We start from the raw sequence: 16,188 nt of genomic DNA, 5'->3' as shown, positions 1-16,188 counted from the left end.
CTGACATCAAATACGTAGCAAAATATTTACATTTCTGGTTTAGAGCTTCTTCCCCCAGCAAGCGGGGAGCAACGTGAAAGGAGAGCCGACAGCGATGGGATCCCTTCACACTTTGGTCATGGACATCCACGGCGAGTGCCTCCACTGTGTATACAGAATTCCTCCCGGCGGGTCCCACCGCCCCAGTAATCGACTCCGGAAAGCCACGTCCAAATCCCGGTGGGCTCGCGAAGTCTCCCTTCCCTCCCAGCATTGGTGCCAACCCCACAATGGTAGTGAGCACACAAGATCTCCCCTGCCCCACCCGCTGCCCCGCACTAGTGTCAACCCCATGATCCCAGTGATCTCACGAGGGCTCACCGCCCCTCTATCACCCGGGGACTATTGCCAGCCCACCCCCCACCACTCCCAAATATACCTAACCAGAAGGAATCTGAGAACAATCCTCTCGAGCGTGAACTTCAGCAAAGGGTGAGGATCGGAGCTCACCGTTCCCCCAGAAAACCATATTGAAGGGAGTGGGGTGTAGAAAATGGCACAGAGAGGGGTAGAAAGATGGGGGAGAGGGAAGGAGGAGGAGGAAGAAAAGGAAGAGGAACGGGGAAGTGCGAGGGGATCCTCCAGATGCCAACCAGAGATGTCTACTCCCCTGGCCTAGAGGTCATAGCAAGACTGTTGTCTCCCAGAATCCCCACACTGGTCTGCCCACCGCCCCCCAAACACTACTATCCACATGTTCTCCCTCCCTCAGCCTCCTTCAGCATCCATCCCCCCACCCTTCCCTGCCTACATCTCTCCAGAATCTGAGCGGAGATGGGCTAAAGGCCCGGTTAGGGAGGAAGGAAAGGGGAGTGTTCTTTCCCCAGATTTCTCCCTCCACCATTGCATGGGCAGTGAGGGAATGAGCTCTCGCTGGAGGAGTTGGAGGCTCCCGACCCCAGATCCATGGCACCCACCCACCAGGGGAGACGGAGGGAATGGTGGGGCCTGATCTCCCCCTGCTCACCGGGGGAGCGGGGCCACCCCCGCTGATTTTCAAAGCTTCCAAGTCCCCGGGCCTCAAGGGACATTTGGTTCCCTCTATGCTCGTCCCTACCTTCCCCCCAACCCCCTGAGGTCCCTCCCACCCGCTTTCCCACCCCAAGCCCCGCCCCCTCAGTCCAGGGAGCGTTATTTCTTTCTCAAGACCAGGTAGACGACACCAGTGAGGAAAGCGAAGCAGAAGCAGATCCAGGCGAGGATGAAGGAGTAGCCATGGTGACTCTTTTCAGGCTTGAAATAATCAGTAAGGCGATTGGTGTAGACGGAGACAGCAATCAGAATGAAGATCCCTATAGGATGGGGGAAAGGAGGGGCTCGGAAGATATCCCCCACACCCCCACCCTACGACTCCCTCCCATCTGCCAAAATGCACCAAACTACATGTCCCCCACCCCAGCCTCCTTCCGGCAAATCCCATCCCCACCCAACAGTGACGTTTATTGAGTGCTTTCTATTTACAGAACATTTTTTATAGTACTTGTTAAGTGCTTTCTATGTGCCAGGCACTGTTCTAAGCGCTGGGGGAGATGCAAGCTAATCAGGTTGGACACAGTCCCGGTCTCACATGGAGCTCACAGTCTCAATCTCCATTTCACAGATGGGGAACTGAAACCCAGACAAGTGAAGTGATTTGCCCAGTTCACACTGCAGAAAAGCAGAGTGGAGATTAGAACCCAGGTCCTTTTGACAACCGGGCCCGGGCTCTATCCACTAAGCCACTCTGTACTAAGCACTCAGGAGGGTGCGATATAGTGGAAGTAGCAAACAAATCCCCCCCCAACCCCCCAACAAGGAGCCCTTCAGCCAAACTGGTGATTTCTGCTTGCTAGGTGTGTGGTTTACAACTGGGTACTTACATGCCCAGAAGAGGCATATTCAGGATTTTACTCAATTATAAGCAGCAACAGAAGAAGTGCATCCTAGTGGAGAGCGCCCAGGCCCAGCTACTCCAGTTCTAGGCCCAGCTCCAAGCCAGTTCTCCTCCCAGCTCCCCTGCTCATCTGCTACGTGACCTTGGACGAATCACTTCAATTCCCTGGGCCTCAGTTCCCTCATCTGTAAAATGGGGATTAAGACCATGAGCCCCAAGTGGGATGTGGACCATGCCCAACCTGATTACCTTGCCTCTACCTCAATGCTTACAACGGCACTTGGCAAATAGTTTGGGAGAAATGGCCAAGTCCATAATTTATTATTTTGTTTCTTGTTTTTTAATGGCATCATTTAGGCCCTTACTAATACATGCCATACTGTGCCACATCCCTACTTCTCCTCCCCTAAACCTGTAAATAATTTGTCACCACTTCCCCCCATAGAACGGAAGCCCAAGTCAGGAAAAGGTGTCCAGCTTATGCTGTGCAGTCCCAAGCACTCAGTCCAACGCTCTACACCTAATGGCAATTATCGAGCTCCTGCTGATTGAGTGACAGATGGATGTTAAGGAACCGGGATCGCCCAGTGTTTAGAACATCGCTCCACATGCAGTAAGTTGTTATCTCCAACCTTGCCATTGCTGGGTTTACGTCAGGGGCCGGTAGCCTCGCAGGAGAGAAGGAGGGATTTTTCTGGAACTGCTCGGGAGGGTTGAGAAATCCCCTCCTAACACCAGCCCTGACACCTCAACCTAAACGTAGTCCCAAAAACTGACTCCAACCCTCCTCCTAATCAGAGTTTGGGGTTAGCGAGAGGTTCCTAACTTTTAATTGTAATAAGAGATCTGTTGGAGTTAGAGTTGGGGTCAGGCAAACAGCACAACTTCAAACCCAGACCCTAAAATCCCATTATTACTGAACTCTACTTTCCAAATGCTTAGTACAGTACTCTGCACACAGTTAGCACTCAATAAATGCAATTAAATGAATGAATGAATGAATATTCCCAACTCCACTCCATGGCATGAGGGACCCAGGCACTTCACCATTTGATCTCTGGCTCTTTTTCCCACAACACACCAATGGAAAAGGCACTTGGTGAATTTGTCCTAGATGGTGGAACTCTTTCCCCCTCCCTGGCCCACCAAGGGATCACCACGTTCAGGGGGTGGGGACAGGACGGACAGAACAAGGGATTGCTTACAGCAAAGCAGCATGACTGCTCCAGAGATGAAGAAACGATTGCCTTTCTCCAACGTGAAGAGCTGGAATATGAAGATGAAGAGGGCCAAAGAGGAGAAGATGATGGCCAGGATCATGAAGGCTTGAACGGTCTTGAGGGAACCTGCAAATCCGTCCATGTGGGACACCCGAGGGACGGACAGGGATGGAGGGATGGACAGGGAGAGGAGAGAGAGGAGGGAGAGAGAAGGCAGACCATTAGACTCAATCTCTCCATCCTGCCTAGCATCCCAAAGTTTGAATGTGGCAAATTCTTGTACTGCTCACTTGTGTCTGAAACGTTTAGCTGGGTGCATACTCCATTCTCACAGTACTTCCAGAGTCCCACGGAGCTGTTCTTGACATCTGTCACCATCCAGACCTGAGGGAGAGCCACCACCTTCATCAACCCCAATCCCCAGGCCCACAGCCCTACCCTATTCCCTCCTGCTTACCTCCATCCTCTGCCGAACTCCCAGAATTTTGCCTGACCATGCCCATGCTCTCACATCACCCTACTCTTTTTTCCTTTTTTTAATTGCCTGCAAGGAGTCAAACTCGGTTCTAAGTGCTGGGGTAAATACAAGTCAGTCAGGACAGGCAGACAGAATCCCCGTCCCACATGGGGCTCACAGACTAAGTGGGAGGGAGAAGAGGTATCAAATCCCCATTTGACGGTTGACGAAACTGAGGCTCAGAGAGCTAAAACGACACGTCCAAGGACACGCAGTGGGCAAGTGGTGGAGCTGGGATTCAAATGCAGATTCTCTTGGCTCCGGGGCCCAGGCTCTACCCACTAGGCGATGCTGCTCGCTCAGCACTTGCGTACCTGGGCAGAGTGGATCACCCACATGTCCTCATCTAGCTCTCCCTGAGGGCCGGGATTTCTACCCTAGTCTCCCCAACCAGTGCCCAGGAGCACCCCAGGCAGGGAAACGCATTTCAGGCAACCACAGCACTTTGCAAAGACTGGAAACAATGCAGTCCGGTGGACAGAGCATGGAACCATGAGAGTTCCACCTTGGCAAAACCTCTCAGGTCTCGCGCTCCTCGTATGTAAGATGGACAGGGCTTCCATTCCCTCTCTCCCTCCTTCTAGCCCTTTGAGGGGACAAGGACCATGTCCCTTCTGATCGAAACAGAGGCCTTAGAGGTGGGAGGCCGCCACCTCTGGGACCCATCTGCACTCCAGACCCCTGGATTCTAAATCTGGCTGGACTTGAATAAGAGACAACGCTAATTTGAGCACAGCCAAGGGTCCTGTGAAGTGAACAGGATGAACAGCAAGGAAGCGGCAATGGGACCGGGAAAGACCACGGAGGGAACAGAGACCCATTCCACCGATGGTACCTGGTAAGCACTCCCTGATGGCTAGGGAGAGATTGTGAGGCTAAAGTTGGGGGGAGGGTGGTAACATTCCTCAGGTTCACAGGGAGAGGAGTTGGGTCACTATTCCAACTCAGAGTCCTTGGGCTGCCCACCATGACCCCAGCCACAAGGGTCCATGAACAGGCAGAGAGGGGGTCGCTTCGGTCCTTCCTTTGGGGGCAAGGCCCCAGGATACAGAGTGGGCAGCGAGCCCAAGCCACGGTTGGTCGGACATTACCAGGGCTGGCACATCCACAACCAGTACAGGTTGGGGACAAGGCTCCTATCCCACCTGAATTTCAGTTGTCTGCCTCTGAGCACCAGGGCCTGGTCACGGCTCTCTGCAGATCCCACCACACATCACCACACTGCACCGTGGGACCCCCATGTCTCTGGTGGTGGCCAACCCACGACTGCCTCCGCTTTGAGTCTCCTCACCTGCCAGCCTCCACCCCAACCCGCTCCCTTGGGACACCTTCACCCATCCACTGATGCGAAGCCACCGGGGTCAGGCCCCGGGGGGTCTCTTCTGGGATCGCAGAGGTCCCTCCAGGATGCGGAGGGGAGCGGCATGCCTGATCCTGGGGTCAGGTGAACTCAGACCGTGAAGGGGGCTGGAGAGCCAGGGAGGCCAGACAAATTCCAGATGGAATGTCCGGCCAGGACGCCAACCCTACGGAACCCACCCTGTCTGGGGTCATAGTTAAACTAGAAGAGCAGCACTCGGAGTACCTGGGCTCTAATCCCAGCTCGCCCCCTGCCAGACCTCAGGGATGTCCCCTCGCTTCCCAAAGCCTCGATTTCCTCATCTTTTAACATGGGGATTTGACACCTGTTCTCCCTCCCGCTCAGTCTCCATCCCAAGCACCAAACTAAGCACTTCCTCTGTCCCGGCCCTCAGTGGATACCATCTCCCAGGTCCCCACTGAACGCAGCTCCCCGCTTCGAGGTCTCGAAAAACCAGACAGGTGACCACCCCACCTCTACCCGCCACAGACCCCAGCCTTGGAAATTCCTTTCCCTTCCCAAGTGGGATGTCACAGTGGGGTTCCCTCTGCCTGGGGCCAGCCGAGTCTTCCTCCCTTGGACATGGGAGCGGACTGGGCACAGGACAAAGCTGACCGTGACCACTAGAGGTCAGGGCGGCTTAAGCTGCCCAGCTCCTCTCCGGAGCCCACAGGCTGACAACCTTCATCAACCTCAAGTGGGGACATCAGATTTTTATCCTCCTCCCCGCTTTTTATCCTCCTCCCGGCCCCCGCAAGTGGGGACATCAGATTTTTATCCTCCTCCCCGCCCCCGCGAAACTCTCTGCACCTTAAATTTTGCACTGATTAAGGTCCATTTCCCTGCAATTGCATGGGACATTTCTAAAGCCCTACCTCCTAGGAAGCAACCCGGAAAATGACTAAAGGGTTGGAGCTGACAATAATAATAATAATAATGATAATGATGGTATTTGTTAAGTGCTTACTATATGCCAGGCACTGTTCTAAGCCCTGGGGTAGATACAAGATAATCAGGTTGTCCCACGTGGGGCTCACAGTCTTAATTCTTATTTTACAGATGAGGTAACTGAGGCACAGAGAAGTTAAGTGACTTGCCCAAGATCACACAGCAGACAAGTGGTGGACCTGGGATTAGAACTCATGACCTCTGGCTCCCAAGCCTGTGCTCTTTCCACTGAGCCACGCTGCTTCTGTGGTAGTGTGTGCCACAGTCAGTTAAGGAGAGGGAAACCCAATTTCTGCAGTCTTTCCTCCCCAGTGACCCCCAGACGACCTAGGGGATGAGGAGATGAGGGGACTGGCTCTTGAACTGGCTTTGGCTTTCTTCTCCGGCCCCTCGGCCAGGCAGCTCTATACTGGGGGAAGTGTTGAGGGAGGGGGAGGAGGAATGAGGGAGGAGGGGAGTGGAAGTATGGTGGGGAGAGGGTGCTCACATTGGCTATGGTAGAGACGAACAGCATGACCACAGTGGCGATGTGGATGACGAAGATCCCAGCCAGGAGCACCAACATCTTGACGGTTGCAAGGTCACGGACTCAGGTCCTGGCAAGAGAGGTAAGACAAGCAGATGATGGTTAGACCAGGGTCAGCCATGGCCGGTGCCCCGGCACGGGCAGGAAAACGGACCCCAAGCCAGGACTGGATGATGTGTCCAGGCTGATCAATACATAGTATTTTTTTTAATGATATGAATTAAGCGCTTATTATGCGTCAGGCACTGTACTAAGCCCAAGGGTAGATATACCACACTTAGATAATACCATACTTAGATAATACCATAATTCTTATTATATATGATCATCAGATTGGACACAGTCCCTGTCCCACAAGGGGCTCACAGTCTTACCTCACCTGTAAAATGGTGATTATCTGAGGCACAGGGAAGCAAAGCGACTCGTCTAAAGTCAACCATAAGATCCTTCTGATTCCTGGGCCTGCGCTCTATCTGCTAGACCAAGCTGATTCTCATCTATTGAGCATTTACCAGATTCAGAATGCTGGCCTAAATGCTCGGGAATCAGTAGATGCCGCTCCTATTCACGGGGAGCTTCCGGTCCAGCTGGGAAGACGGATGTTATAATAAATTACCAAGTTGGGGAAGAGAGAATTTAAGAACATGGATATAAGTACCAAGAGTGGGATGAATATCAATATCAAGGAATCAAGGCAAGAAATGAAAAGAGGCATGGATGGAGAGGAAAGGGGGGATTCTGGCAAAGTTGTAAGGATGGAACTGACCGGAACCCCCAACCTGTTTTCAGAGGAAGGGATAGGGGGATGTTTCACCTCCACCCGGGTTTATCTTCCGCAGAGGCACGTGGCATCCCTGAGGAACCTATGCCTGGATCAGCGTCCAATTGGTCAAGCACATCACCGAAATGGCCCCAGTAGGTCAGACCCCACTACCACCCACATGGCAGAGGTTGGCCAGGATGGTGGTCCCCACTCTGGTCCCCCCAAGACAAGAACCTGCAGTGGCCAAAGCCGGGGGTCAGGAGCCCCTTCCCTGAGTGAACCTAACTTGCATGGGAGGAAGACGGGGAAGGGCACTGGAAGCCATGGATCAGCCTTAGCCCCTGCGCTACGGGCTGGCCCGGATGGGACCCTTTTGGAAAAATAAGTCATGAGGATGATGATTAAGTTCTCTCTGTCGTGATACTTGTTACGCGCTGAACAATCATGACGAGCCCCAGGGTCAATATGAAACAATAAGATGTGACACAATCCCTGTCCCACTCCAGCTCACAGTCTGAGAGGGAACTTTTCCTCTTTTGCAAAAGGGGGATACTGAGGCCCAGAAGAGTAACCCGCTCGCTGTCACCCCAGAGCCATGATTGGAACCCGGGCCTCCTGAATCCCAACCCTGGGCTCTTTCTCTCCAAGGATGAGACTGTTACCTGGTGGGAAGGGGTGGGACAGAAATTTCTGTTGTCAGGTCGTTTGATCAATAGCATTCATTCATTCATTTAATCCTATTTATTGAGCACTTACTGTGCACAAAGCACTGTACTAAACTCTTGGGAGAGTACAATGTAAAAACAGACAGACACATTCCTGCCCAAAACAAACTCACAGTCTGGAGGGGGAGACAGAGATTAATATAAATAAATAGATAAATAAATACTGCTACTACTGCTGCTCATTGTGGGCAGGAGTCATGTCTGCCAACTCTATGCTCTTCCCAGAGATCCTGTGTGTAGAGCCCTGGTCTGCGCACTGGAGACAGAACAATAGGGTTGGGTGATGGGATTATTCAATCGTATTTATTGAGCGCTTATTGTGTGCAGAGCACTGTACTAAGCACTTGGGAAATACAAATCGGCAACATATAGAGATGGCCCCTACTCAAAAATGGGCCTCTGTCCTCAAGGCGAGTGATTGACACCATGAAATGTGATGTTCCTGATGGCAGGTGCTCAGTACAGGGCGTGGCACCCAAGAGGCTCTCAATAAATACATCGAAGACTACTACTACTCCTACCCCTGAATCACAGATGGGTGGAAGAAGCACGTGTATATGTGAGTCAGGGCTTAAAGGGAGTGTTCTCGGCGAGCAGGGCGGGAATCTACTCTACTTATTTATTTTACTTGTACATATCTATTCTCTTTATTTTATTTTGTTAGTATGTTTGGTTTTGTTCTCTGTCTCCCCCTTTTAGACTGTGAGCCCACTGTTGGGTAGGGACTGTCTCTATATGTTGCCAACTTGTACTTCCCAAGCGCTTAGTACAGTGCTCTGCACACAGTAAGTGCTCAATAAATGCAAATGAATGAATGAATGAATGAATGAAAGAGCAGCCGTGGAGGGCGCAGGGGACTGAGAACCCAGGTTTCCAGGCTCCCGGCCCTGTGATCCGTCCACCTTCCTCACTCCCGGATGCCGCTGTTGCAGAATCCCCAGGCCCAACACCAGAAGGGGCGAGGGGGACCCATACCCGGGGATAATAATGATAATAATTGTGGTATTTGTTAAGTGCTTTCTGTGTGCCGGGCACTGTACTAAGCGCTGGGGGGGATACAAAGAGATCGGGTTGGACACAGTCCCTGTCCCACATGGGACTCACAGTCTCAATCCCTACTATACAGATGAGGGAATTGAGGCCCAGAGAAGTGAAGTGATTTGCCCAAGGTCACACAGCAGACAAGTGGTGGATCTGGGGTATGTGATTACCCAGTGACCAGGGCGATCGGAGAAAGGCGCCGAGGGCAGGGTCTGTCCAAGGGGTGGCTATTAGCTAATTAGTCGTCTGCTGAAGTTCTAACGAGGACTAATTAGCAAAAGAGCTAATTACCTCTCAAGTCCCTTAGGGTCAAGAACCGAAAAGAGAGGGGTTGGGCCCCACACCCCATTCACATCAGGGACCGATTGAGGAAGAGACAAGGGAAAGGGGAAGGGAAAATAATGGGATACTTGTTAAGTGCTTATCATGTGCCAAACACTGGACTAAGCACTGGGGGAGATCCAAGATCATCAATTCAGACAAAGACCTTGTTCCACCCGGGGCTCACAGTCTGAGGAGGAGGGAATTACTATAGATTTTAAGCCAGCCCATTAAGATCAAGGAATTTGTCTGCTAATTTGGTTGTATTGTCCTCTTCCGAGCGCTTACTACAGTGCTCTACCCATAGTAAGCACTCAATAAATACCCTTGATTGAGTAAAGATATTTAATCCCTATTTTACAAATGAGGAAAGGGAGGCACAGAGAAATTTAAGGGGAGTTCCTCAAGGTCACACCGCTGGCTGGCACTAAACAGGAAGGGGAGGGGATGGGGCAAGGAACTGGAGGGGACAAAGAGAAGGAAAAGAAACAGAGGAGTAAAAAAGGGAGAGGAAGGGGGAGAGGGAGATAAGGAAAGAGAGGAGAGAGAGGCGTGAAAGGGACAAGGAAGGGAAGAGGAGAAAATGAGGGCAAAGGAGCTGGGCGAAATCAGGGTGGGGACAGGAAGTAGGGAGAAGGAGGAAGGGAGGGACGGCCAACCAACTAGCTCGCCCAAACTGGTCCCTCTGAGGTAGAAGACACCATTGTCCCATGCCTGGGTGGGTAAGGTCACAAAATGACCTGTGAAACTGTGAGCTGACCCCTTCCCACTGGCCCCCATGCACGAGAGCCCCTGGGATTCCCTTCCCCGCCAAAGCTATGGCTTGGCGGCCAGTCCACTCCATCCTTCCAGGGGCCTTTCCCTCCCTCTTATTTTATGCTATTTGTTGAGCGCTTCCTATGTGCCAGGCACTGTACTAAGCCCTGGGGTGGATACAAGCAAATCAGGTTGGACACAGTTCCTGTCCCTTGTGGGGCTCACAGTCTCAATCCCCTTTTTACAAATGAGGGAACTGAGGCCCAGAGAATAATAATAATAACAATAGCATTTGTAAAGCGCTTACTAGCTGCCAAGCACTGTTCTAAGTGCTGGGGTAGATACAAATTAATCAGGTTGGAAACAGTCCCTGTCCCAAATTGGCCTCACATTCTTAGTCCCCATTTTTTACAGATGAGGTAACTGAGACCCAGAGAAGTGAACTGGATTTTCCAAGGTCTCACAGCAGACAAGTGGCGGAGCCATTCCTCCCACTCCCTTCCACTTCACCCTGATTTGCTCCCTTTATCGATTCCTTCTCAAGCATCTGCATGCATGTGTGACTGGCCAAGTCTCTCCGTCCTCCAGAGGGGAAGGGGAGGGTTCCCTTTTCCCACACCGACTCCCTGCGAGATCCCAGCCCGGTCCCAGTCTGGACCCCGGGATTCACCTTGGCTGTGGCAATGCCGCCAGGCCCCGCCTGGCTCCGAATTCCTGGCATTCCCCTGCCCACTTGGACAGGCATGGCAGGAGGTCTACAGCCCGAGGGAACTCCTGGGCTGGGAGTCTGCCCAGTCTCTTTCCCAGAGCCCCCAGCACCCCCCTCCCCATCCCTCCAGAGTTTCCAGGACAACGCTCCCTCGTCCGATGGTCACACTTCTCCCTGGTCCACGCCCACCACCTCCCCGGAACCCGCGACCGTCACAAGTCCGAACCCACGAGGGAAACATGGGATTTTTCTTCTCGGCTTGGGAAGGGTCCCTGTGTCTGCCCACAGTGATCTCACATGATGCGTGCGCGCGCGTGTGTGTGTGTGTGTGTGTGTGTGTGTGTGTGTGTGAGAGAGAGAGAGAGAGAGAGAGAGAGAGAGAGAGAGAGGGAGAGAGAAATAGGTTGTCTTTGTTTAGATTAGAATGCATATCCACGTGCATGTGTTTGCATTGGAGCCTGTGTTTCTACTCTCTCTCACACACACTTTAATAGAGTCTGTGGACATGCTGCAAGTATTAGAATGGGTGATGGGGCTGTGAGTTAGATCTGTGCAAAGGTCCTGTCCTAATGGATAAAGCATTGGCCTGGGACTCAAGAGGTCATGGGTTCTAATCCAGCCTCCGCCACTTGTCTGCTGTGTGACCTTCAGCAAGTCACTTCACTTCTCTGGGCTTCAGTTACCTCATCTGTAAAATGGGGATTGAGACTGTGAGCCTCTTGTGTGGCAGGGACCCAATTTGCTCGAATCCACCCCAGCGCTTAGTACAGTGCCTGGAACGTAATAAGTGTTTAACAAATACCACAAATTATTATTAGTGCTGTGCACACAGTAGGCACATGGTTCATCCCGCGGTCCCGCCAGGGGAAGCCACATTTTCCTAGGGTGTCACTGTGGTCACCCCGGGTGTGCTGTGTCAACGGGCTGGCAGTGTCTGACCTGAAGTTCCCCAGCTCCCCACAAAACGAGAAGTGAAAATCCTCCCTCTGGATCGACTGGATGCATAAGCTACCCTGCTCACAACGGACGCCCTGGACAACGCCCTGTGGTCAAGATGATCCAACTGTGACTGGTGCCAAATTACGCCTTTCCCAGGACAAAAAGACCATGATGCTTGCTTGGCCCAATCCCAAGCCAAAGCCCACCTCCATCATCTCTCTCTGACTCCTTAGCATTCACCAAGCTCCATTCCTCTCCATACATCCAGTGGGGAGATTTTAGGGGGACGGGCAGATCTATGTCAACACGGGCTGCCCCTTAATAATAGCAATTATGGTATTTGTTAAACATTTACTTTGTGCCATGCACTGTTCTAAGCACTGGGGTAGATACAGGGTAATCGGATTGTCCCACGCGGGGCTCGCAGTCTTAATCCCCATTTTACAGATGAGGTAACTGAGGCCCAGAGAAGTTAAGTGGCTTGCCCAAGGTCACACGGCAGACAAGTGGAGGAGCCGGGATTAGAACCCATGTCCTCCAACTCCCAAGCCCGGGCACTTTCCACTAAGCCACGCTGACTCAGGGCTGCCAAACTGGGCCACCCCCGCCCTCCCCCCAATGCACAAACACATTTCAGGAGCCCATACCACCGGCTCCCAGGAGGGTGGGTAGAGAGGATCCAGATCGCTTCTATTCATTCATTCATTCAATCGTATTTATTGAGTGCTTACTGTGTGCAGAGCACTGTACTAAGCACTTGGAAAGGGAATACGAGCACTACCCTCCACAACCCCACGTCTGGGGCATCAACCTACCCCGGTACACCCCCAGATCAACTCACCTTCCACCAGCAGACACCAACCGAGCGGGAAACTGTCAAAAAATGACAAACACTAGTAACCATCCCTGCCTCAGAAAGCACAGGGCGATCACTTTAAAAAAAACAAACAAAAAATCTCTCTAACCACTGAGTTTCAACAAAACCACAAGCTCTGAATCCCAATGCGAAGCTCCGGGGGGCTTTGGACTAGGTGACCCCCCCCTTTCGCAGAATCCCCTCCCCACCCCCTCCTTTTTCCAGTGCTACCACGCCCCAGCATTTTACGAGCAGTTCGGGAGCAGGCCCAAAAAGCTGCGCCTTCCACGTGGCCCGCAGGGCTGGAGGAGATGCCAATATCCTTTAACAAGCCGAGTCGCGTCAGTCCTGGGTTGGGGCAGACCAACCAAAAGTGCTGGGTTTAAATGTGCCGAAATAAGCCGTACCCAGCCCATTTCAGGAGGGAGGCAGTGACAGAGAGGAGAAGAGAGAGAGTCTCTCTCTCTGTGTGTCACACACACACACACACACACACACACACACACACACACACACATTCTTCTCTCTGCCTTTTCCTCTCTCCCAGCTCCACCTCTGTGGCATTTCCCCACTGATTGGAACCTTAAATCCACACCCTTAAACACCCGCCCCCTTTTTCTCCCCGACCCCTGGAGCCCCCCACACCCAGCCTTTGGTACCCTGCCTCCACCGCCATCTTAAACTAACTGCCGTCCCATGCTGGGAGTGGTGGGGAGGGAGGGCACCGAGACCCACTGCCTCAGACCAGGGGGTACCGCCCACTCGGGATTCCCAAACTGCCTTCCCCCACCCTCCCGCCCCTCCCCTGTCCATTACACACATTTTTCCCGGGATCCTCTGTTACCCCAATGCCACAGCAGTGAGGTCATGAGGTCAGAGGAGGGAGGTGAAGAAGGCAAATAAACCAACTCCAAATACCCGCTCTTACACTTAAAGTTCCTTGTGGGGTGGCCACCGGGCTCGACCCGATTGCTCCATAGTGACTCCGGTGCTCAGTACAGTGCCAGGCACGTAGTGGTGATGAGCATAATCAGGGTGTAGGTTATAGATCACTAAGAAACAGCCACAGCAGGGCCCCGCCAAGGTTGCCTGGAATCAGGGCTTAGAGGTCCGGGCATCCACAGTGGAGGGGAGGAGGTGGAAACGGAGTTTGGCCTCAGGAAGGAGGAAGGAGGGCAGGATGCAGAAGAATGCAGCAACAGCTCACTGCACGGTCTCTTCCCCGGGGCCCAGACTACTGACCCCGTGGTCCAGAAGGCTCAGGACCGGGCCCTTGCCTGGAAATCTGTCCCGTCACCTCGCCCACCCTGGCGGACTCCCAAGAGGCTACCTGCACTTTACGCAGAGTGGCTTTCTGGGCCCCTTCCAAAGTCCGCAACTTCAAATGAGGAAATGCCCGGCTTGGGGGCCAGGAAAAAGGAGGAGAAGTGAGTTGGAGGGAGCATAACAGGTGTCCCCCTCCCCCCCCCATTCATCCACTACCCCACACCTTCCCCGACCCAGGCTCTCACCTTAAAGAAATGAGAAGACACCAAGCTACCACCTTTCACGCCTGGTCTTCGCTTGTCGAGGGATGGAACCGGAGAGGGACGGAGCTCCTGACCGTGTTGGACGGGAATGTGGGCTGGGGCGTTGTCTTTCCCTCTGTTTTAAAGGAGTTTCTATGAATCAATCTGGCTTTAAAGGAAGGGGAAAAAAAAGTTTCATTCGTCAGCTCCGCCCTGCTCCTCTGGCACGGAGTCAAGGGTGGCGGGGAATGAGTGACGATTCAAAGAAAGCTCTGTGGGCGCTTCAGTGGCTCGGCCCTGCGGGCCCCTGCGGAAAGGGAATGACTGCCATGTAGATGACTAATCGGATCACACCAGACCACGGTCTGTTTACAAACCGGCTCCTCGTCACCAGAAAGAACACGCAGTTGCCAGGGGAGGGCGTGCCCCGGGGGACACCCCGGCTCCCCTTCCCTGAAAATCTCAGCCACCCCCATCTTAAAACTGCATTGGAGCTGTCAGGGTTAACGTCTGTCTCCCCCATTCCTAGGAAAAAGGGGTTCTCCGTGTCCTCTGGGCAAGCAGGGTCTTCCAACAGGCCCTGTCCACTATAGCTCTTAGGATGGAGGTGGGGGTCCCGACTCTGGCTACCCCTAGGGAAGGGACACTGTCCGCTATTGGCATTATACAGGGCGTGGCTCATTCATTCATATTAACTGAATGCTTACTGTGTGCAGAGCACTGTACTAAGCATTTGGGAAAGTACACTATAACAATAAACAGACGTACTCCCTGCCCGAAACTAGCTGAAGCACTTTTCAATAACAAAATCCCATGATTAAGCACTTACTACGTGTCAGGCTTTGGGGGAAGACAAGATCATCAGGGCAAGCCTGGTTTCTATGTCCTACGTGGGGCTCCCCATCAGAGGGAGGGAGAACAAGTATTGAATCCCCAAATTTTACAGGTGAGGAAATAGGCTCTGGTCCAAGGTCATAAAGGAGGCAAGTGTCAGGGCTGGGATTAATCAGTCATTGTACAGAGCTTAGTACAGTACTCTGCACACATTAAGTGCTCAAAAAGATACAGAGTTTGGTAGACAGGTTGCCTGCCCACAGCAAGCTATCCGTCTAGAAGATTAGAACCTAGGTCCTCCAACTCCCAGGCCGGCACTCCGTCCACTAGGCTACGCCGCTTCTCGAACGAAGTGGGCAGGGGGAGGGTCCTCGGATTCACTCAGAGGGGCGGGCCCCTTCCCCCCCCCAGTCCAGTCCAGGGCCAAGCCTGGCGACGTCTTGGCTGGCACTGCCGAAGGAGGCTATCAAGAGGTAGGAACTTTGCCCTCAGCTGGGCACGGCTTAATGGCTTGTACCTTGACCTTGAGGGCCCGGGGCAGGAACGGGGGCAGAGTTGCACCATCGACACCACAATCACGGCCCGGTCTCCCTGGCCGGCAGTCCCCCTCTTCCTGCCTCCAACCGCTCCCTGACCCCACGGCAGGAAGTGGTCCCGCCATGCCCAGCCCAGCGGAGAAGCAGACCCCATATATCCAAGTCCCAGTAAGCAGGCGAGCGGGTCAGTAGGGCCAACCGGGTGGTGGTGGCAGTGGGGGTGAGCAACTGTGTCTGCATGGAGACCCCGGAATGCCTTCTCTCCTAAACCAGCTATTCCCCAGGGCTATGAGACCGTAAACTTGTCGTGGGCAGACACTGCGTCTACTGCCTCTGTTATATTGTACTCTCCCGAGCATTCGATGCAGTGCACTGCTCACATTAAGACCTCAAATGAGACTGACTTGAGAACCATTTTCCTCACCTCACACTCTCCCCAGACTTTCTGCTCCTCGTGGGCTGCTCCCTCTCTCCTTAGAAGCTTCCACAGGACAGGAATCGGGTCTGTTGACTTTTTGGACTCTCCCAGGTGCTGAATCCAGTACCCCGGACACAGTAGACTGTCAGCTGCTGAAGGGCAAATATCACGTGGGTTGACTAGCAGACTCTCCCAGGTGCTCAGTCTGGTGCTCTGCACACAGTAGACCATTAACTCTCCCAAATACTCACTCCGGGGCTCTGCAGAAGAAAGTGCTCAAGAAAGATTGATCGATAGCT

At 53.0% G+C, this 16,188-nt stretch overlaps 1 protein-coding gene across 2 annotated transcripts; it reads right to left on the bottom strand.

Moving 5' to 3' along the window:
* Window positions 1–1,153: 1,153 nt before the first annotated feature.
* Window positions 1,154–15,976, bottom strand: EMP1 (epithelial membrane protein 1). 2 transcript variants are annotated; one of them, XM_038767976.1, is made up of 6 exons: window positions 15,896–15,976; window positions 14,105–14,266; window positions 6,445–6,553; window positions 3,423–3,516; window positions 3,118–3,258; window positions 1,154–1,331 (listed from the first exon to the last, which is right to left on the bottom strand). In XM_038767976.1, exons 3-6 carry the CDS (start codon window positions 6,520–6,522, stop codon window positions 1,171–1,173), a joined length of 474 nt encoding a protein of 157 aa, XP_038623904.1. In that variant the 5' UTR covers window positions 6,523–6,553; window positions 14,105–14,266; window positions 15,896–15,976; the 3' UTR covers window positions 1,154–1,170. The 2 variants fall into 2 exon arrangements, with proteins under 2 accessions (XP_038623904.1, XP_038623905.1); XM_038767977.1 differs by lacking the exon at window positions 15,896–15,976 and adding an exon at window positions 12,579–12,610 and having other exon boundaries at window positions 14,105–14,334.
* Window positions 15,977–16,188: the final 212 nt, after the last annotated feature.

The sequence above is a fragment of the Tachyglossus aculeatus genome, chromosome 27 (genome assembly GCF_015852505.1).
Source record: "Tachyglossus aculeatus isolate mTacAcu1 chromosome 27, mTacAcu1.pri, whole genome shotgun sequence".
Classification (NCBI taxonomy): Eukaryota; Metazoa; Chordata; class Mammalia; order Monotremata; family Tachyglossidae; genus Tachyglossus; species Tachyglossus aculeatus.
The sequence above is the reverse complement of the archived record's forward strand: the minus strand, read 5'-3'. Positions and strand labels throughout refer to the sequence as shown.